This window comes from Acipenser ruthenus, chromosome 3, assembly GCF_902713425.1.
Source record: "Acipenser ruthenus chromosome 3, fAciRut3.2 maternal haplotype, whole genome shotgun sequence".
NCBI lineage: Eukaryota > Metazoa > Chordata > Actinopteri > Acipenseriformes > Acipenseridae > Acipenser > Acipenser ruthenus.
In genome coordinates, this window is record NC_081191.1 from 69355135 (window position 1) to 69378267 (window position 23133).

General features: G+C 36.5%; 2 protein-coding genes across 6 annotated transcripts in view; one reads left to right on the plus strand and one right to left on the minus strand.

The window, feature by feature from the left end:
• Nucleotides 1–884: 884 nt before the first annotated feature.
• On the plus strand, nt 885–12008 carry LOC117394411 (probable aminopeptidase NPEPL1). 2 transcript variants are annotated; one of them, XM_033992654.3, is made up of 12 exons: nt 885–1160; nt 3987–4172; nt 4532–4702; nt 5041–5130; nt 5339–5420; nt 6035–6177; nt 6553–6630; nt 7447–7547; nt 9255–9378; nt 9538–9708; nt 10077–10187; nt 11499–12008. In XM_033992654.3, exons 1-12 carry the CDS (start codon nt 1008–1010, stop codon nt 11664–11666), a joined length of 1578 nt encoding a protein of 525 aa, XP_033848545.1. In that variant the 5' UTR covers nt 885–1007; the 3' UTR covers nt 11667–12008. The 2 variants fall into 2 exon arrangements, with proteins under 2 accessions (XP_033848545.1, XP_033848544.1); XM_033992653.3 differs by having other exon boundaries at nt 886–1160; nt 9538–9714.
• Nucleotides 12009–13428: 1420 nt separating this feature from the next.
• LOC117394410 (piezo-type mechanosensitive ion channel component 2-like) overlaps nt 13429–23133 on the minus strand; it is a 228795-nt gene continuing 219090 nt past the window's right edge. For all 4 annotated transcript variants that reach the window (XM_059015651.1, XM_059015649.1, XM_059015650.1 and 1 more), the window contains 9 exons: nt 22751–22909; nt 22242–22389; nt 20131–20319; nt 19205–19297; nt 18618–18790; nt 16385–16507; nt 16201–16280; nt 15318–15486; nt 13429–14640 (listed from right to left, as the gene is read on the minus strand). In XM_059015651.1, coding sequence (XP_058871634.1) covers nt 14388–14640; nt 15318–15486; nt 16201–16280; nt 16385–16507; nt 18618–18790; nt 19205–19297; nt 20131–20319; nt 22242–22389; nt 22751–22909 — 1387 coding nt within the window. In that variant the 3' untranslated portion in view covers nt 13429–14387. The remainder of the gene's footprint in view (nt 14641–15317; nt 15487–16200; nt 16281–16384; nt 16508–18617; nt 18791–19204; nt 19298–20130; nt 20320–22241; nt 22390–22750; nt 22910–23133) is intronic.

The window sequence follows — 23133 nt, forward strand, 5'->3', positions numbered from 1 at the left end:
TGGAGACAGTAGCTAACGTGTATTCTTAAATTCCAGTCTGTGCTCTTGAATTAAAGAAAGATAGACAAGTGGAAACGCAACCTGAAAATGTTAAGGATCTCTGCTGCCATCCGGACCTATGCGGGCTTAAGTGTGAGTTGTAAATGGAAGTGAGGCTTAGAAGTGTAATAATTATTATGCAATACAAAACGACGTTACCCCAACTAATTCTGTGGACACACATGTTGGTAGATATGTGTGAAATGTATTTTTACTGACAGTGTTATGACATTATGTATTTTCACATTGCTATGGCCTATTATACAGTCAGTGGTCAGTTCACCACCTTTGAGAATTATATGCATGCCACTTACATTAGTGCTACATAATGATCTATTTAGGACTGATACGGGTAGTAAAATAACACACACTATGGAAATAAATGCACTTAAAAATACATTCACTTCCAGAGAAAAAAATAAAATAAAAATCCAGTGAATTGAGCACTGGAAGTGCAAGCTGATGTTTTAATATGTTAATCTTGCATTAAAAACGTTTGATCTATACTGCATATTCCAGCAACTGTACCATGTGTCCCCAAAACAAAACTTTATTGTTATAGCAGTCTAGCTGTTTGCAATGTATTTGCTAAACTGTATAGCAAATACAATGGCAAGTTGTTTGTTTTCTCATTAGCATGTAATCCCAAAACGAGGTTCAAAAAATAAAACTGCCCCAGCTAAACTACGAAAGACACCGACTTGAAAACATCTAACAATTTAAAACAGAAACTAATACCAACACACATCAAAATTAAGAAATAGAATAGAAAACCAATCTGTACAACGCAACCAATCTTACCAATTACGCCGAAAAATATTTATTAAGGAAGAAGGACCATCTGTTTGTTTATGATCCCTCCCCCGGAAGTGTGGCGTTTTGTTTGACAGACGCAGAGTTGTACAGGAAGTGGGAAGCAAAATATATTTATTTTACAGATTTTCGTGGGTTTTGTTGAATATGAGAAGATGGCTGCAGTGGAGTTAGAGTTTTGTCAGGGCTCTGAAGACGAAAGTGATCCACGAGACAAGCCTGTTCTCATTGTAGGACAACAAGGAGATCTTCAGAAACTGACATGGAAACAAGTAAGGGGAAAACTGCAGCCCAGGGTGAACGAAGAGGTAAATACTGTATATAATACGTTAATTTGTTATTTTATTTTGTTTAACATTCCTCTGTGATGTACATTAAATGAACTTTCATGTCACTCAATATTTTTGTAAAAAAAAAAAAAAGAAAAAAAGAAAAAGAAAACGGGAGATTTTTTTTAAATGTTCTAGCCCGCTTATTGATGGGTGGGGAGTTGAAATATAAAAATATATTCTTTCCATGTCTGGTGTAGCTGACTGCTTTTGTCTGGTTGTGTACTGGGATACACACACACCCACACACCCACACCCACACACACATTACAAAAAAAACCCCGTCCATTTACTTAAACTGCGTTGACACATTTGTTGCTGTGTTCGAGATGGCCAAGTGCTTTCAAAGTTTCAGAACAATATTTATTTTTAGGTGGTCTGCATTTGTATACTGTTCAGCTGTGAACCAGACATTTATTGAAAATGACATACAAACGATTTTAGTTTTTAACGCAAATTTCTAAATTCATAAAAAGGTGTGCCAATAACTTAAGTATGTACGTCAGGAGCCACATGGGTAGACTGCCAGTTCCTTCGTCAGCGTCACATTAGACTAGTGCCTTTTCAGCTCAAGTACCGCTTTAAAATTTTCGCTGAACTGAATGGTACCCCAGTTACAATAAAAGGCAAAATAATCTAATTTACAATCTTTCCACCACCACCCTCCCTGCCGCCATTTATTTAATATTTAATCTGTCACAACAGTTTCAGATTTAAAAAATGCTGGTTTAGGACAGAACACCAAACAATTTCAAAAAATAAATTCTGAGTGATTATTTTCTTTTATATTTATTTTTATTTGATCATTTGAGTCATCCTGCGTACCCCGTATGACCCTTATTAGCCCCCAGTGGTAAGTGTGCCCCCTGCACTAGAGTTTTTAATATTTAGTTATACAGTACTATTTCGAATTTTGCAAATACCCTAGGTAACTACTGGTCCAATTGTGATGCAATTTGCTAAGGACGTTTTTTTTTTTTGTTTTTTTTTAAACTGCATTATATTATCTCTAAACCACTGTGCGTAAATATTTCATTTAGTATAGTATAGTACAGTTTTAAAATGAACACCCACCTGTACTCATGCGTGATTTTGATTGAGCGGATTTCCACTCTGATATTATTACTATTAGGGTGGATGTGCCTATGGAGAGCTCTCACTCTGTGCTGCTTATGAACTTTGAAGTTTTTAACTAGTTCTATAATTTGAATACTAATCTGTGAAGCACAATCTTTCTGCATTTATTTAGAAATGTAAATGCCCCGGTAAACAAAAGTCACAATACTCATGCTTTGTATTTTTTTGTTTTGTTTTGTTTTGTTTATTAGGCACAGCTGCATTTTAGTAACAGCAATAGCAGGTGGTATGATTTGTTTACGGTGTCTGATAAGAGTCTGATAATCTTATCTTGTGTATTGTTCTTGAGTCAAAAATGTATACGTGTCTTACTTGCAAAAAAATAAATATAACGATGGAAGAAAGCACAAGAGTCTAGAATGTGCAAAGTGACAAATAAGTATACCGAGATACTTTGGATAATTTTCATGTTGGCCTAATAAAAAGTTTATCATTGTTGGTTTTTATAGTTTATCTTGAGGTTACTGTTTTCAGGGCTTGAATTGCAGCACGGGATCGCGGGAATCGCGCATTTTCCAAGTTGCTCCCGCATATCTGCAACTTTCAGTGCAGGAATATCCCGCATATATATTTTAAGACAGCAAGCTACTGTATTTTTCACCCAATTTAGAATGCCTGAAACGCTACAAGAATCTCTAAGGAATTGGGTGTCAGTGACGTTAGCACTATGAGCCGCATTCTGAGTAGTTCTGGTTAAAATAAATAAAAATAGTGCTGGATATTTTAAGTGATGAACAGTGATGAACAGCTGTTAGGTCAACTGAAAGCAGCTTATTTGAAAGCAACACCAGTGTGAATGATTATGCAGTAAAATATATATAGAGTCTTGTATGCAAAAGTGCCTTTTCTTTTGTCATTCCCCCCTAAAATTTTGGAATCTCCCCCCATTGGCTGGGGGGTTGAAATATAAAAATATATTCTTTCCATGTCTGGTGTAGCTGACTGCTTTTGTCTGGTTGTGCACATGGGATACACACAAACAAACACACACATTACATGTGTGTTTCCGAAGAGATTCTCAAATACTGTCTTCATTCTGTGCATTCAAAACTTGTAATTTAAGAATTACTGTTTGGTATTCTGTCTTAAACCAGCAGTTTGTCAGTTCCAAACTGTTGTGACATAAATGATATAGTAAATAAATGGGGGAAAAAATTGTTTATTAGATTATTTAGCCTTTTATTGCAACCATTAAGTAAAGCGAAAATTGTAAAGCGGTACTTGAGCTGAAACCTCCAGACAGAAGAGGTACAGTTTAAAAAAAAAAAAAAAACATTTGAAAACCACTGCTCTAATGGCTTGTTTATGTTTTTTTTTTCTTGATTATCGCATTATTATACTAAAAATGTGTATTTACAACCATGATGGAGGACTTATGTCAGTAACATTTAAAGACTAGAGTCACACCTGGTTATGCTTCAACCAGGGGGAATGTAGGATTGAACAGACAGTATGTGGAAGGGTACACATAACAAAGTGTAAACAGTAGGCATTGTTTATCCAAGCTCCATATCACCCTTACTTGTTATCACCCTTGCCTGATGTTATTTCCTTTTGTCAACTGAAACTTATTATTTATTATTTATTTTTACCTTGTGTGTGTGTGTGTGTGTGTGTGTGTGTGTGTTATTTGTTTCCAGATTTTATATATTTTTCCCTGCTCTACAGACATGGAAAACTGCCCTGAACACCCTGAAACCAAACCCAACGGATACTTGCCCTCTGTGGCTGAATTTAGCTACTGTGGCTGCCCTCCCCTCTAAAGTGAGCCGTCATAACACCCCTTCCTCAGCCCACTTCATCACGCGCCTGGTTCGGAACTGCCTCCCCGGGAGAGCCAATCAGTGCATTATGGTGAGTAGTCTTACAGTCTTATTTACAATGGTATGAGGACATCAAAATTCTTGAAGAAGAACATTCACACATTTATACAGATTGTTATAAAACTTTTTACATTCCTAAGTTATCAAGAATGTATAATGCCTAGGCTATCCTGGAGTAGGTAATAATAAAAAAACACCGGTGTTTATATTTGTGTAAGCTTTATTTATTTTTTTTAAACTTTATTATGAAATCAGGTTGCCATAGTGATATGTTTTTTTTTTTTTTACTAGATGACAATGATGTTAAGATTACAGGTGATTTCCACTGAAAGCACAATAGAAATACACCTTATTTTCTATTGTAATGTATAAATGAAATGTCTTTTTCAGGTTGTTTGTGAGAGGTCGGCAGTGTTTGCTTCAGCATGTGCAATCGCCCGAGCCTTTCCTCTCTTCTCTCGTCGATCAGGCCTGTCTAAACACAGTGAGAGACAGACTGTTGCAGTGGAGTTCATCTTACTGGAACCCAGCAATGGGCCACTCACCACGGCAACTCTGAAAGTTAGTCAGTATGACTTTCACCGGGTTTGATTTACATTCGCTAAAATTTGGTTCCCACTCAGATCCGCAGTGATAAAAATCACACAATAAATAAGTAATACATTATTTGCTGCACTTGAACCAAACTTGATGAAATTTGATTGTGCAAGTGAATAACATAATTGAGACAGCATATAAATCAACTCTTTATTCATAGATGAGTTTTATCCCAGTTATAAAAGTCATAATTGTAAGATATTGCATCAGAAAGACATAAATCATAGATATTCTGTGATACTCAGGATCCTTGAATTCATAGTAGCCCCAATATTCTATGTATTTGCTTTATGTACTTGCAGTGCTTATCAAATGCAGCTGAAAGCATCCGAATGGCGGCCCGCATAGTGGACACACCATGCAATGAGATGAGCACGGATGACTTCCTGCAGGTCATTACATTTTTTATCGGTTTTGATTTTGGGGGGAAAAAAAAGCATTTTTTCTTCAGTGTTGCTAGTAAACATATAGAAACAGTTTCTGTCAGTTTTTCATCATTCTTCTAAATAAATGTGCAGTAATCCTTAAAGGTTGCAGTTGTATCATATGTCAGTTTTTTTTATTTTTTTTATTTTACCCCTTTTGTGTTTTCATTGCTAGGAGATCAAGACAGTTGGTTCAGAGTTAGGCATGGTTCCAACTATCATCCGTGGGGAGGAGCTCCAGAAGAAAGGGTTTGGAGGTAATATTTGCCATCTTTTAAAAATATAAATGTTTGGGGTCCCAGAGGGGCTCACCTGGTAAAAGTACGGCTGTGTGATGTGCTGGGTTTTGCTTGATGTTGGCTAATTGCATGTAACCGCAGCAGTGTAGAGTAGTGGTTAGGGCTCTGAACTCTTGACCGGAGGGTCGTGAGTTCAATCCCAGGTGGGGGACACTGCTGCTGTATCCTTGAGCAAGGTACTTTACCTAGATTGCTCCAGTAAAAACCCAACTGTATAAATGGGTAATTGTATGTAAAAATAATGTATAAAAAATAATGTAATTGTATATAAAAATAATGTGATATCTTGAAACAATTGTAAGTCTCCCTAGATAAGGGTGTCTGCTAAGAAATAAATAATAATAATAATAATAATAATAATAATAATAATAATAATAACCAATAAAAATGCCCTGCACCTCACCTATGCTGCTCATGCAGGCTGTTTTTCTGTTCAGTTTTCTCTACAATGTAGTGCTTGAATGATGTGTATGTGTCATGTGGTGGATTGGAAGGCAACATTGTTTAGGCAATGCCCAAAGACACCCGATACCACTTTAACACTGAACTTCACATGGCTTTAAACCCTGTAGGTATCTATGGAGTTGGAAAAGCTGCAGTAAACCCACCTGCCCTTGCTGTTCTGAGCCATAAACCAGAGGGCGCTACACAGACCATAGCCTGGGTTGGAAAGGGGATTGTTTATGACACAGGTGGCTTAAGCATTAAAGGAAAGGTAAGAACTCTGCTCAGTACAACATTAAAAGGGTAGTGACAAGTATTTGTTTTACTGCATTGCATCCATGTTCTAAAATAGTGGGAAAGGGTCTTGTGGACTAGATATGCTCACCCCTGGATCTTAACATTAAGAGTCCAGGAACTGTTAGATTTTAAACAATCTAGAAAAGGTTACTGGCATGTACAGTTAGTATTCCAGAATATGTCTATTACCTGTCCCCCTGCAACACTCCCACTAGTGGATGTAATACATGGTTAAATACACCAGTAAGCAATACAGCATAGAACAAATTTGGTACTTATTACATGCATTGGGGGCCGATTATTGTAGGAAGACAGGTTAAGGATTAAAATAACATTGTTTATAATACAGACTCTTATGCCGGGAATGAAGAGAGATTGTGGAGGAGCTGCTGCAGTTCTTGGTGCCTTCAGAGCAGCTGTTAAACAGGTTAGTATCCAACTGCTAAACAGTACAAATCATTACGTAAGCATTATCATGTTATCTTCTGTGGAATGGAACTTCATTGTGTAACTCCTGCAGCTTTTTGCTATTATCCCTGACATAAATATAGTAACAGGGCGGAGGCTGGGTGCGAACTGGCGACCCTGCACACCGCAAGCAGTCGTCTTAACCACTATGCAAATGAGCCAGGCTTCATGATTTAGCAATTTTAACCTCATCTCACCAACGGGACTGGACAGAATCTGTAACAGCAGTGTATCACATAACACTGCCTGTTACATATATTAAAATAATTCTAGTTTGTTTTGGTTTGTTAACAATTTTCTAGTCTAGTGATGCAAAGCAAGCTTTACATTTAAATCTTAATCTGGCCTATATTCTTTTTACAGTACATATCTGTAAAATGCAGCAGATGTCAAACTGCTATACAATGTACTAAAAATGTGTGTAACCAAGGTATATATTTGTGGTACATTTCACATGAGCTAGCTGAGACAAAGAATTTCAGATACATTATATAAAAGATGCACAGATTATATATATAGAGAGAGAGAGAGAGAGAGAGAGAGAGAGAGAGAGAGAGAGAGAGAGAGAGAGAGAGAGAGAGAGAGAGAGAGAGAGAGAGAGAGAGAGAGAGAGAGAGAGAGAGAGAGAGAGAGAGAATTTATTTTTTTTATTTTTTTATCAACACTATTAATGAAGTATATGTATGTATTGCTTGTTGCAAAAAATTTGTGGCAGGAACTTGTTTTCCAAATTTCGTTCACTAGTGCCAATAATTAATTGTTGTTTTGATAACAGGGTTTCAAGGAAAATCTACATGCTATTTTCTGCCTGGCTGAAAATGCAATTGGCCCCAAAGCAACCAGACCCGATGACATTCATCGATTATATTCAGGGAAGTGAGTAGACAGAAGAAATACCTTTGTATGGCAGTTGTGTAGCTTTGGAGGGAAAATACTAAATTACCTCTGTATTTGGGAAGTTTTATATTGAAATAACCCACTCTCCTTGTGTTTCAAATATATTACAATGAGAAATCTGTTAGTTTCTTTTGGTCATGTGAAACATATATGGGGCTTTTTCACTGTGTATTAAAAAGAAAAGTAACAATCAACACAATAGTGGTGTCACTAACCGCCCTCTTTATCCGGTTTGTTCAGATGATTGAAGATCCAATATCATAGTTTAAACTTGATAGTGTTGTACAATGCATTATTTCTCAATTTTAAACAAGTTTACCTTACCTGAAAAAAGCTTTCATGCTGTGCTTTGCTGTTCTCTCGTTTTCCCATTTTGGAGAGAGCCGCCTCCTGCTGGCTTACCTGAGCGAATCCTTCATGTAAATTTGGTTTAGATCACGGAAATAAAATACCACCCATGAAAGTGCTATTTAAAAATATCACAACTTGTTTTCAAAAGACTGCAGGAATCAAGATTTAACTGCTCACCGCAATCAAAGTAACTCGTCATTTAAATACTGCTTCCTTGTCAGTGGAGAACAATTTTTTTTTTCTAAAATGAATAAGTTCTTAGAATTGTTTGTTATAAACATTTGCAGATTATATATTAAGAGATTTGTTTTCAAAACCTGTGGTCCTGACCATAAATAACAGGATAAATATAGGCAAAATAGTCAAGGCGACAGTTATTCTAATGTAGCCATAATAATAATAATAATAATAATAATAATAATAATAATAATAATACACATTAAAAAATTAAATAAAAAGATATTGAAGTGCTGTTCTGCTGCAATATACATAAAGATGATTTTCAGAGTTGGTTGATATTTTAATAAATCAAATGTGCATTTGTAAGTTTTTTTTTTTTTTTTTTTTCTTTCTGTTATTACAGTAATGTTACCATAACATAGAGAAGAAATTAACTAATAAAAAGCCTATGCAAAATGCAGAAATAATAGTTTGGAATGATCAGGCATTCTGGTTAGGAACAGGCCACAAGATGACAACTCAAACACTGGCGTGACCGCAGCTCACAACCAGAGCTTGGTATTTAATTTACTGTATATAATATAAAAATACAAAAATAAAAAATGTCTAAAACTGATAACTTATTGAGTTCATTCATCACAGCTGACACTGCTGCACGTGATGCCAAACTGAGCAGCTACTGTCTGTAAAATGTAGCTAGGGGAACTCCCAAATAAGAAAAATAGGTGCATCTACTGACTTTTGTTACTTTTACTGACACCTACTGCTACCTGACTGGAAATAATGAAGACACTGATTCCAGGACTGCTGCCAGAAATATAAACATACCACCAGTCTTCAGGTTAGACCGAAGTTGCCTAAAGCAATTCATAATGTCGGAAAAAGTACAGAAAGCTATTTCAAGTGATTCGGGAAGATAGGAAACCGCACAGCAAGGTCCAGTACATCTTACAGGTATTGTTATAACTTATATGGACATGATACTGGCTCTTTAACCTGTGAGATATGTTGACTTAAAATACAAAACCAGTACATTTATATATTGTTGTTTTTTGCACTGTCCTAATTGTGGGATCATTTCACATCTGTCTGTAGTCAGTCATCAATGTGTGTGCACTGAAGTGTACAGATGTCTGATATTTCTGTGTCTTGCAGAACTGTGGAGATTAATAACACAGATGCTGAGGGTCGTTTGGTTTTGGCAGATGGAGCCGTGTATGCCAGCAAAGACCTTAAAGCTGACATCATCCTGGATATTGCCACGCTCACTGGAGCACAGGTGATTTACAAGTTCCATTTCATTGTAGATTTTTTGGAGAATGCAGTCTTGCAATTTGTGGTGCAACATAAAATCTAAAGCTGCTGAGCAGTGTGCTGGCACAAAATTCATGCTGACCAGAGAGCGTAACTGATTATTTTGTATGCTTATTATTTCAAGGGAATAGCAACAGGGAAGTATCATGCTGGGCTGCTGACTAATAGTGAGAACTGGGAGAAGGCATGTGTGAAAGCAGGCAGGAAGAGCGGGGATCTCGTACAGCCCCTCGTCTACACACCAGAGCTGCACTTTAGTGAGTTTTCATCTGCCATGGCTGACATGAAGAATTTTGTGAGTGTGAGTAATTTCATAAATCACCTGTTAATACTTCTGCTACACTTCTTTATTCTGTAATTCTCTTCGTCAAGTCGTATTGTGGGTGTCCTACAAAGCCATTATGGTCATAAAATGACAAACACGTGAAGTTTCCTTGTAAGTAATCTATCCTAGTTCAGATGCTTTTTCCCAGGTACACATGCTTGCTGTCGGTTATTAGTTATATTTATGCCGTCCTTACTAAAATAAATTCTTTACAAGTTTCAAAGTGACATTTTTCTTACGTCAGTAAAGGTAATACAGCCTCTAATAAATATTTACAACAGTCACTCACATAATTCACTTGTAATAATTTGTTTATTGTTCCTTTTTTTTTTTTATAGGATAGAAATAATGCTCAGTGTTCCTGTGCTGGCTTGTTTGTAGCTGCTCACATGGGATTTGACTGGTCTGGAGTATGGATACATGTGGATATGGCTTTTCCAGCTTACAGTGTGAGTGAAACAGGCATTGTATTACATATGGTAATGGTAGCTGATGAAAACTTTGATACTGCATCCAAATATGTAATATACATTTAAGTTAATTATAATAATCATACATACATACATACATACATACATACATACATACATACATACATACATACATACATACATACATACATACATACATACATACTTCTGTTGTTTTTCATATTTACCAACAAAACATATGTGTGCACTGTGATCTTACATTTAATTGTGCAAGGAATTCTGACCAACAAATCTTTGCGGTGGTTAATCAGTACATATTGTGTGGAAAACGTGTTCAATAGGTTCATCACAGTGCTGATCAGGAACTAGACCTTTGGAAGTGAAGGGTGTGCCAAGTGCCTTAAGATGGATAAATGGCTGCTTATTAGAGGGATAAAAACCAGAGTTCACTGCAGACTTTATGCAGACGGGGGTACTGATCAGGGGCCATATTACAGAACAATTTCCTAACTTGCTTTCCTATCTTTGCTTTCATTGTTAGGATAGGATTCTTCCTATGTTGGTATTACAGAAGCGATTCCTAAGTCACAGGTGGCGATACTTTCCTAAGTGCTCCATTCTATCCTAACTTAAGATAGGAAAATTAGTTAGGAAACCTTTTTCTGTAATACGAATTTTCCTAAACTGACACTTGGAACTTCCTATCTATAAGATAAGATTTGGCAGTTAGGATCTTTCTGTAATAGTGCCCCAGATTTATGCGGAGGCTGGCAGTGTTTGTAGGGACAATTTCTACTCATACATTACATCTCATGTCAGTTTCCTCTTTAGAATATGGCAAAGGCATCCTACCATGTGTGTAGCATGTTAAATCAAAACTGTATTCATTCACTGGTATGTGCATATACAATGGACAATCTTCCAATTCAATTATATGACCTTCTGCTGGGGTTTTTGAACTTGTTATGTAGGTGGGGATCATCTTGCCCACAGATTTCAGTTAAGTTAATTGCAATGGGATAGGCCAAGGGAAGTGCAACTCTGAATATCCTGGAAAGAACAAATCAGCATTAATACTTATTAATAGGTGATCGATGACAATGATTATATTCATTACTGCTCGTATTGATTATGACGATCATTTCCAGCTTTATACATAAGCAAAGTACAACATTTCATTATTGTTGGTGTTCTAAAATATACAGTAGATACAGTTTAGATTATTTTCCATAAATAATGGTTTAGTCTCTCTGATTGTAAATTACAGTATTTTGTATGTCTGATTGCCTGGAGAGCTTCAATGTGTGCTAATATATACTGCTGTTTCAGGGAGAGCGAGCCACAGGTTATGGAGTAGCCTTACTCTTGGCACTGTTTGGACGTGCAACAGATGATCCAATGCTGCAGCTAGTCTCCCCCCTGGGTTCTGATGTAGACAAGAAATCGGAGGAAGGTGAGCTGACTGGAAAAGCACTCAAAAGGAGGAGACTGGTGTAGCCCCCAGAAGGACTGAACCACTTGTCTCACAGCCAATGTGCAATCCTTCGAGTGACAAGAAACTGTTGCACAAAAGAAATATGTACGCATTCAAATTAAATAATTTTCAGCGGTCGGATGATTGCCATTGAAGTCATTGCTGACACATCTACTTCTATTTTAATTTACATTATTTTAATGGTCTAGTCAGGAAAGCAGCTGATCAAATGTATTCATAGCATGTGTCAGGTATTTGTAAAAGCCATAACACTTCAATTTTTAGCATTGCTATTATTATTATTATTATTATTATTATTATTATTATTATTATTATTATTATTATTAATAAACATCATTACTTTTTGTTGGTTCCCCTGATTTATTTGTTTGTTCGTTTTAATTTGAAATGATCTTTTACTGTTAAAATACTCACAGGAATACAGTATTTGGCAAATTACAAACCAGCATTCTAAAAGTAGCACCGTGCGTTCTCAGTCGATGCCAAAGTATTCCGATTAACTGTAAGTCTGTTAACCGGAGAGAGAAATGAGTTTAAAAAAACCACAACAAAACAGCAAGCACACAAACTGGCTTTGGTGGTCTGCAAAAAAAACTTGTTTCAGCTTTTTAAAGGTACAGTAATTATTTGTTTTCTTATTTTCTTTTATTGAACATGGTTAAACTGGTTAGTTTATTTTACGTGAAGTGGCAGCATCTAGCAAGTTAAACCAAATTCCCAAACACACTTGTCTTCTCTTTATCTGCAGGTGAATCCATTTTATCCTGCTGAATGTACGGTTTTAGATCCATAATACAATGTGTATTGATTGGTTTCCATCTGTACCGCTCAGTTGGTAGCAGCATGTGGTCAGAGGTCCATCTTTTTTTTTTTATTTTACATTTTGTTAGTGTGCAATGATGAAACAAGATTTTTTTTAATGTAAGTTTTGACAGCTTTTGAAAATAATCCTGTGTTCTCAGAGGGTTACAGTGGTAACCCACAATCTGATCAGAATTTTATGATGCTGTGAAGGAGCTAAACTGATTCAGTTTATTTATTCTGAATAACTGATAGTCATGCATATATGGTTAGAACATTCACAAAATGTACAACAGATACATTGTTAAAATTCTCTTATTGACCACAAATGCAGAAGGTGTAGAGACACATGAAAACTACCCTATAGCAACAGAGACAATGGGCCCTGTTCACAAAAAGCTTGAACACATTAGTTATTTAAGTAATATATATATAGTTGTTCAAAGTCTGTTTTTATTAATAACATAGTTTAATATTCTTGAAACTGTTCTATAATGTTGTTAGCAAAGCCATCAACAATCAAGAACTGTTTAATAACCCTCAAACTAATGAACAAAGCTTTATGATTAGGGCTCAGTGTAGCAGATGCAAAATACTGTATTCAAGCAGCCTAATGCCAATCTCCCAAAATCTCAAATAAATTAACTTTTACAAAACTAATTTTTATTATGTTTGATAATAGCATTATACCCTTCTGCACAGACATGATCTGCAGACTATTTACCCTGTCACCTCATTCAGTTAACTAGCAGATAATGCGTATTGTTTGCTAGCAGATTTATTTGAGATACATGACGGGGGGGGGGGGGGGGGGGGGGGTTATTTTAATGATAAAGACCATTAATAATTAACAATAAATCGGGAAACTATACCGTCCAAAATACTTTGCAACATGTGCTTTATTTTCCTTATCATTTAACCCTTCTACACCATATATACTTTTAACATACATGTACCCAGTCAAAATGTTTTATTTTTTTATTTCATTTTTTTTTTTCCAAAAATGTATGTACATGGAATGAAAATTAAACAGCGATCATAATTTTTGTTACATGCTACAATGTTCTCTAATGCATAGTTTGGACTGCAGGAAGCCTCTGCAACAAAGGGATGCAGCAAGGTGTTTCTTTTTAGTGTTGTTGGTTACTCATATCCTGTGAAGAGTTTTTTTTTAGACATGGAACTACAGGATGGTCTCCTTTGGTTCAAGTGTAATCTAAGAGAGATGATATTTACTTAACAATCTTCATGTACAAGGCAGGGGATTACTCCCCACGTGAGATGCTTATTTATTTATTTTTGTTCCTGAGAATGGTCCTTTATGGTTAATATATGTTTTTCAGTTGATTGTACAAATAAAATAAGGCAGATCAGAGATTGTCATATAACTTGTACAGAAGCCTTGTCTTATGAATATCTCCCACAGAACCACTGCTTGTGAGTTTGTCTTTTTGTTTTAAAAAGCTGGTAGTGTTTCTCCACATACCGCTGACCCTTGGTTTTGAATACTGAATCATGAGAAGTGTTGTATTCTTCTAACTTCACAGTGAGCCATTTGGTACAGCGTATTGCACAGCTCAAGTTTTATCTACTCCAATCCGAAAGAAGTATAAGAAAGCAGTAAAAGATGTATGGATGACATTACACTAAAAGCCTTGACAGTATCCTAACAATAAGATGAGAATTCAGTTAATATATTGACAGTAGTAAAAAAAAAAAAAAAAAAAAAAAAAATGTGTGGTCTTCATTTGCGTACAGGGCAAAAATTAAAGGCAGTGGGGATCCTAAAGTGTAGATTCCATGGCACCGGCAGGGGAAAAAAAACTTAGCAGCATCCATTACTTTCAGAAACATGTTAGCTATTCTCAGAATATTGTGCTTTGTTTTCCATATTCGTGCTCTGCTAAACCTGCAGGCTGTGCTCATTTAGTCTTCTCCCGTGTCCATTTGATCATGGTCTCCGGAGATCTGTAGAGGAAGATGAGTTTGGAGTACATGTCCTCCTCTAGCTCGAGCTCCCCAGTCTCACGAACTAGGAAGATGTCTGTGCAAAGCTTGAGGATACGGTCCACGTTGGGCAGTTCTTCAAACATGATTGAGTGGGAGATCCCGCTGAAGAACTCACGCACAAACTTTCCGATCACCAGCACGACAGAGGCATAGAGACCCATGATTCTGGAGGGAAAAACAGTAGAATAGCATTAACAGTATTAATAAAGCCACTAATGCCAGTCTACAGGACTGGTAACAGCCTGAGCTAATTGTCATCAATCAATAACAACATGTTTTTGTTTTTTTTCATAGTCTGTTTTATTAATAAAATAAAGTTTGATGTTCATAAAACTTAGCAAAACCATCACAAGTCTAGAAGTTAAATGAACAAACTAATGAACATTTTAAACAAAGCAATGCCTAGGGACATAATGTAAGGGGAATGGCATCTCTGGTCAAAAAGCTTGTAAATAAAGTTAAATGGACGGGTAAATGGTAATGGAATGATCGAGAACAACTGTGTACAAACTGAAGAGACAGTATCTCAAAGTATGTGGTCTGTATGGGTGATATGGCCCTGAAAATGCATAATCACTACATCAAATGGTCTAAGATGCCACCTGTCTTGGGTTAGAAGTAAAAATTAAGTGTGCTGTTAGATGATTTTCCCAGAGGTGTTTTCATAACATGGTGAATATGAGCATTCCAAATGGTTCATGGTCCATTAGCAGCTGTAGTGGTGGCAACAGAAAAATGACATATAAACTCCTGTCCACAATAAACACAACCCACACTTTCATCAATTTCTAAAACAAAAGTTTAAAAATGCTATCAGGGTAACATTAATAATTCCCACTTACCCATATCCAGCAAGGAAACCTAAACTTGGTGGGCTGACTTGATCACTAAAAACATACAGTTTCAGGCCTTTTTTATTTTCTTCGTCATGCACAATCCACCACTCCTGAGTCTGATTGATACTGTATATGTTTCTCTCGAGTCTTAGGTAGATGTTTTGGTAATTGCCATCTGTGGAAAAAGCACAGAGATGGCACTCTCAGTTAATTCCCCACTGAGGTAATTAAATACTAATTGTGTATAAATGAACTACAATAGATTATATAATAAGAGTTATCTTTGTTAATACTGGCACCACTGTATGTTGTAAAATAAAGTTGTGTTTACAGTGAGGAAATCTGCCAATATTTTCAAACAAATGCATTTTAGGTAGGCAAAGTTCATTGTACTTTTATGTGTTTGTTTACACTAACTGACCAAAATGTTAAAGAATGGATGTAATAGCCAAAGATGGGATGCTCGCAGTGCATTGGATCAAGTGGATACATGCCAATCTTGTCCAGTGTTGGCACATCTGTTACTTTTTATAATACGTTGAACACGCCTGTTGACTCAACCCGTCATTACCTGCTTGCAGACAGAGTTGTGCTTTTACAATTGATCTTGTACTCTGCTGAGACCTGTTTTAACCAAAGGTTGTTATATAGTATTATTAATGATAAGGGACACAGTATTCTAAATATGTACTACAAAATCTCCAGTGACACTTTTTAATGCTGGGTTTGAATAGATTTTTATGTAGAGAAGCTTTACAGAAGCCAGTACTGAAAAGAAAACAAGCTGGAACTCCACTCTTTTGCTCTTCTTCAATCCTGGAATGAGCACTAGTTTTATCACCAAGTGTATTACTTTAAGGTTTTTAAAATTATGGATAGATGTACATACCTGTATAAAGCTGCTTAATAGGTTTTGCATTGGAATCACTGGGCGCTCGAATATAACATGGGAAAGCATTACTTATAGTGCTGTAAAGAAAATAATATATATTATTATCAGAAACATGATGAAAATATCTGCCAGAAACTATCTGCCTGATATTATAAATGCATGATAAAAGAAGTTAACTTACACAGGGGGCGCATTTTCTACTCCAGTCAATAGATTTATAAGACCGACTTTAATTTTTTGATCTAGATGATTAATTATATGCTTATCAAGTGCCACTTCGGCTTTAGCCCCAAGACTGGGATTCCTGCAAAGAATTAAAACAAGCCTATCAGTGACATCCCCCAACACAGCTGTGAAGACAACATTACACCTAGAGCCATTATTAACAGGACTAATCACAATAACCTATATCTACTGCAGCACATTTGACATACATGTTGTACAGACAGATGGACAGTTGTCTGCATATATGCCCAGATTCTGATAAGAATGTTCTAAGTATGTTTCATCAGAATTTGATGTACAGACACACAGTCAGAGAAACACACTCCACAAACCCCCAGATTATTATGAACTCAACTTCAGCTAAAGAAGATACCGTAAACTTTTAATAGTGTGTTGTACCACTGCCCAGTACCCAGAAATATTCTTTTAGTATAGCATAGGCATGGCAGATTTGCTCCAGGTTGTTCAGGTTGGTTGGACGACACTTGTGGATCTCAATTTTCAAATAGTGCCACAGATTCTCAATGGGATTGAGATCAGGACTTTGACTGGGCCATCTTTTTGTTCTTGAGCCACTCCAATGTTGCTTTGGCCTTGTGCTTGGGATCATTGTCCTGCTGAAAGGTGAATTTCCTCCCAAGCTTCAGTTTTTTAGCAGACTGAAGCAGGTTCTCTTGCAGTATTTCCCTGTATTTTGCTCCATCCATTCTTCCTTCAATTTTAACAAGATGCCCAGTCCCTGCTGATGAGAAGCATCCCCACAGCATGATGCTGCCACCACCATACTTCACTGTAGGGATGGTGTGTCTTGAGGCATGGGCAGTGTTAGGTTTGCGCCACACATAGCGCTTTGAGTTTTGGCCAAAAAGCTCTATCTTGGTCTCATCTGACCACAAAACCTTTTCCCACATCGCAGCTGGGTCACTCTCATGCTTTCTGGCAAACTCCAGGCGTGCTTTCAGGTGGTACTTTTTGAGTAATGGCTTCTTTCTTGCCACCCTCCCATACAGGCCAGTGTTATGCAGAGCTTTTGATATGGTTGACTGGTGCACCATTACTCCACTCCCAGCCACTGAACTCTGTAGCTCCTTCAAAGTGATTGTTGGCCTCTCTGTGGCTTCTCTCACAAGTCTACTTCTTGTTTGAGCGGTGAGTTTTGAGGGACAGCCTTTTCTTGGCAGTGCCTGTGTGGTGTAATGCAGCTTCCACTTCCTGATTATTGATCCAACTGTGCTCACTGGGATATCCAAACACTTGGATATTATTTTGTACCCTTTCCCTAATCTATGCATTTGTATTACTTTATCTCTAACTTCTGCAGAATGCTCTTTGGTCTTCATTTTCCTTCAGATTCATTGCCTGACCAATGATCCTTCAACAGTGGGGTTTTTATCCAGAAAATGTGACAGCAACTTTAATCGTTCACAGGTGGAGGCCAATGGTAAGGTAATTGTGTCCTTGTTAGGGCAATCTCTTTCATCGGTGTAAACTGGGAGCTTCCACAGCCACAGCACAGGGGTTGAATACTTATGCAAGCAAGATATTTCAGTTTTTTATTTTTCTTAAAAATATTTCCCAACATAAAACCAGTGTCACCTTACAATAATTGATTTTGAGTTTCAGTGTTTTAAAATAAAACATCAAACAGAACGAAATTTCAATGTACCATTTGTAATTCAGTAATATGAGAGAATTGGTCAGGGGTCTGAATACTTTTGCAAGGCTCTGTATATATATATATATATATATATATATATATATATATATATATATATATATATATATAATACAAGGTTCACTGCATTTTGGCCATGCCTTTCTTATAGCGTGAGGAATGAGTGTGGTATGTGCATGCTACGCCATATTTTCATGACAATGGAGAGAGAATTTGGAGTTTCTAAACTGCATGTAAACCAGGGTTGGCCAAAGTTGGTCCTTCCACTCCTGGTCTTTGCACCAACCTTGTTCTAAATTGTTTAATTTAACCAATTAAACCTCCATCCCGACCCCAAAGTAGTTAATTATATCATTTTACCTGTTAAAACCTGGAGTGGAATGGTGGAATGGCCCTCCAGGACTGTGATTAGACACCCCTGATGTAAACCAAGCCACTGTATGATATAATATTAAGACCAGCATGGGGTATTGTTATACATCAATTCTGTGCTGACTAGTCTTCATACACATACCTTTGAATGGTCCACGAAATAGAAAGAGAGAAATCTGAATCTTTTTTTTTCAGGTCTGCTATCAGTCTTTTACGACTAGGAGGGCTGATGGTCCAGAGAGAATTAGAACTCCCTTCCAGTTCTGCAATTGTGACGTCCTCATGGGTGTAGGCTTCCAAAAACTGCAATGCATCCTGCAAGTGAAGAAATGCTGTAGAAACACATCCCCCACACATGCTACAGTATATGGCGGCCGTTCTATAATATTTTTACAACCCCAACAAACTTTGTATTCTTTAAACCCTGACTCATATAATAACCAAATCATTTTAATACATATCTAGAAAACAATGCAGAGGTCTATGACAGTAGACAGTAGACTAGAACATTGTAGTTCCGTATTTACCGAGTAGTAGTAATTACAGGCATTAGCATGTAGCTCCATGCTAGTAGAGAAGCTAATGGGCTCCTTCGAGAATGCACTAGGATCACTTTTTCAAGTTTTTCGCTAATGTTTTTTTTTTTTTTTTCAGTAAATATAGTTTTTATCCTTTAACTTTACATAGTGATTTCTGCTATAATCAATTTGTTCAAAAGTTTGTACTTACGTCATTTATTTTGTATCTCTTTGTAAACGTTTTAAAATCACTGTCAGATAGATCTTTTAATTGAGTTTGCTGGGCACTCATTGTGAAGATGGGCTATGAAAACACAAAAGAAAATAAGTTATTTTTAACTAAACATTATAACCCTGCAAACTAAAATGGTGTGTTTTTGTGAAAAACAAAATAGAGCAAGGGACAAGAAAAAAAAAAAGTTTATATTGCATACAGAATGTGGCATGTATTCATGCAGCACGTCTGTTTTACATAGGGTTGCCACCCCGCCGGTATTTTACCGGACTGTCCGGTATTTTTATGTACTTTGACCCCCTGTCTGTTTTTTTTGGAAGATGTCCTGTAATTCTAAGCATTCTAATCTATTGGATATGTTCTTAAAAATGTGTTATAATAAACAATTTAATATAACATGTTGTGCTTGTATGAGTGAAATTCAAATACTATAACACAGCGGTGTGTAAATGCACCAGAAAGAATTGAGGTAACAACGTACGCCACCAAAACGCCGTACCGTTATGTTTTTCTTGTGTGCTCACCGCTGTGTGTTCTCTGGTATAAGCATGCGCGCTGCTGTTAAGTTTGACAGCCCTTTGAATGAAGAAGCGCGAAAGTAGCATACTGTAACGTTAAGCGCGAAACTATTAAGTAGCATACTGTAACGTTAGTCACAATGGCAGAGACAAATGAAGAAATAGACAATAGGAGGGGATGGGGTGTCCGGTATTTTCGTATCTCAAAGGTGGCAACCCTAGTTTTACATCACATGAAAATGGATGTTTTAAATGTGTATAATAAAGAGCTACTTTACATGAAAGATTTTATACTATATGCATTACAGTAAATAATCATGCTTTATTTCATGAGCTACATAGTTCCTTGTGGGATATTTCGTATAATTCATTTTTTTGTTTTACCTGGTAACCTGCAAGGGTTATTTTAATGGAGACGTCCAATGGTTTATTGACAACACCAGCCACAGATTTGACGAGAGACATGAAAAGCAGGGGGAACCATACAATGCAGATCAGCAGCGCAATGATCATGCCTCCCATCCCGTACTTTACCACCTTCTTCTTCTTCTGTCCTCGAGGTTGGGGGTATCGCTGGAAAAACACAGGAATTGTGAGCGATCCCAGCACTGTCGCTGCTTTCCAAGTAATTCAAATGGATGGAATTACAATCCCTTGTGGTTATCCTACAGTACAAACTCTAAAATACTATTTTCTTGTGCACTCTTTTTACACTTATAACTTTAGTCTGTTTCAAAGCTCTTTTCAAAATGGCCGCTCTAGTGCACTGAGCTACCTGTTTGACAATGTGGGCAATAATCCTTACACTACCAATGCACTAGAGCAGACAAACTGATTTTTTTCCATCTGACATTCTGGATCTAGAACTTTTTTTTAGAGATTTTAGAACTTTTTGAAGGTTTCAACAAAACGTATCTGCTCCCGTTTGCTCATCACTACCACAAATTATACAGTACGATTCCATAAGCTTAAAATGCCTGTTTCGCTTTAACCGATCGCACAAGATGCATGCAAGGCCACACTTATGAAGATGAAATTTTGCAAACCAAAGGTACGCACAGTGCTTAAAGTGCATATGGCTGTGGGTGCCAATGTTTCCAAGTATGAAACAAAAATAATATTTTAGACGCAGGAGTTCGTTCCTGTGTCCGAGATGCTGTTTCTACCCACTCCAAGACTTTGTTTAAACTATTTCCAAAACAATGTATGGTAATTAAACAAGTTTTTTGAATTTCTATGGTGCATAAAAAATTATAGGATTCATTTGTTTAAATGGTGCATGACAAAATGTGATATTAACCCAATTCTGAATCTGATAGAATATATTAATGCATTTCTGAAAATGTTGAATATATTTAGAATTCTAATACAATATATGGTTAATACTTTTTTAAACATACCCTTAACCAATATTGTAAAACTAGCTGTTTAGAAATCCTAAGCTCATTCATTTAACCTATCCCTAATTTTGTAACCTTTAAATAAAAAAGTTTTTTGGGGAATTTAAAATATTAAATTAGCTGTATACATGAACATAAAAAAAAGGTATATTGAAAAAGTTAATTTATGAATGGTATTTTAATTAATATTTATATTTAGTCAGCAACCTTTGATCCCGCTTTTATTAATAAATATTGATTTAATTCAAATACAAATAACTGTGTTAATTAACCCTAGACAATAAATACATTTATAAATATACATCACAACAGGTACTTGACCTGACAAACTTGGTATAATCCTCAGCAATAGGAATACAGTATCAAGAAATTATCAGTGATATTAAAAAAGGCTAAGCAAGCAATCCAACAATTTCCAAAGGAGATGAAAGACAGTGGAGCAGTAAAAACAAGACATATGATCAGCAAAGCTGATGATGAAGATTTTGAAAAAGCACTCCATAAGTGGCATGCTGGTCATGGAGAAGGCTATACCAACAAACATATCAGAGGGGAGGCAGATTTCAAAGCAAGTATGAGTAATTTTACTAGGAACATTTCAGTATTAAACATAACTGACCATGTATAGTATGGTTTTAAAGCCTTTCAAACCATAACAATGTATGTATTGCATTACTGTGCTATATCCTTGTATTATTCGCCAGATTAAAGATGTAGATAGCAGGTAAACACACATTTATTAAAACCATTAAAACCTAATGTTCGTAACTGAGGTTCTGCTGTAAGTGAATCTGATCATCTTTAAGTCACTGGTTTCACTCCAGACCAGGCAGGAAACAAATGGGTCATTTCAATGTGACACCTGTAGGAGCTATAGGAAACATTCTGTTGGTCTCAATCTAGTTTTACTAATGCATCTCATTGGCAAGGATTGGGTGCTTAACTGCTCTCCAATCCCCCAGCGATGGCATTGCATGGAAGCTTGCAGTGCTTCTGTCTTTAGCATACATATGGGCATACATACAGGGCAAACAAACAAGTAGTTAATAATAATAGAGATGTAGGATCTCTGATTTACTATAACATCTCACTTACCTTTTCCGACTCTCTCCAGCATTTTAGTACAAAAATGTGAGCATAGATATCTTCTACACAGATCCAGCTGGACAGACTGAGAGTTGTTTCTGTCCACACCCAGTCCATCACAGCTCTGAGTTCAGTCAAGAAGGGTACCAGGCGGAATCTGGAGAACAAGCATGGCAGTCAAGTTAATCAAGTCGTACTGTTAACAATATTACAGTACTAGGCTTTTGTAACAATGCAAAATATACACTTCATTATTATAGATCTTATTTCTAGTTCCAGTTTACCTAGCAAAAGGGGTGCACCAGTCATAACACTGATGTATTTTATCTATCTACTAAAAACCTGTTGAGACATACAAGTAATCTAGTTTATACCCCAAACCCTTCCCAACAAAAGGGTAACTGAACTCGCCCCATAGTGACTCATTTCTGGCAATGAACCTAAAGGATGAACACTGGACGATACGACATCCTTAATCAAAATAATACTGACTGTAAGGATACAATTGATCCACTCACCCCTGGAATAAAAAGAGGTTGACGTAGTTGTAGCTTTTTGTTAAGAAGTTACCGAGGACACGTGTTGGGTATCCGCAACGGATCTGATAGGCCGATAATCCAAAGTAGATGCATTTTACAAAATACCAGAGCTGGGCAACAGTATTCTGACTGAATCGCCTGGAAACAGAAAGCAAGGCAATGCTCCAAATTATTAACAGCCCCTTCTTCATTGATCTGTGCAGTATTTCAAGTAACAGAATATCCCAGAGGCACTTCCCTTCAATAATTGACAATAACAATTAAAAAAAAAAAAAAACTTTGCTGAGGTGAAATGTCAATCATTCAGAGAGATTGTGAGTTTTGTTGCTTCAGTATAGAATTTTAATAACGTTTTTCTGTAT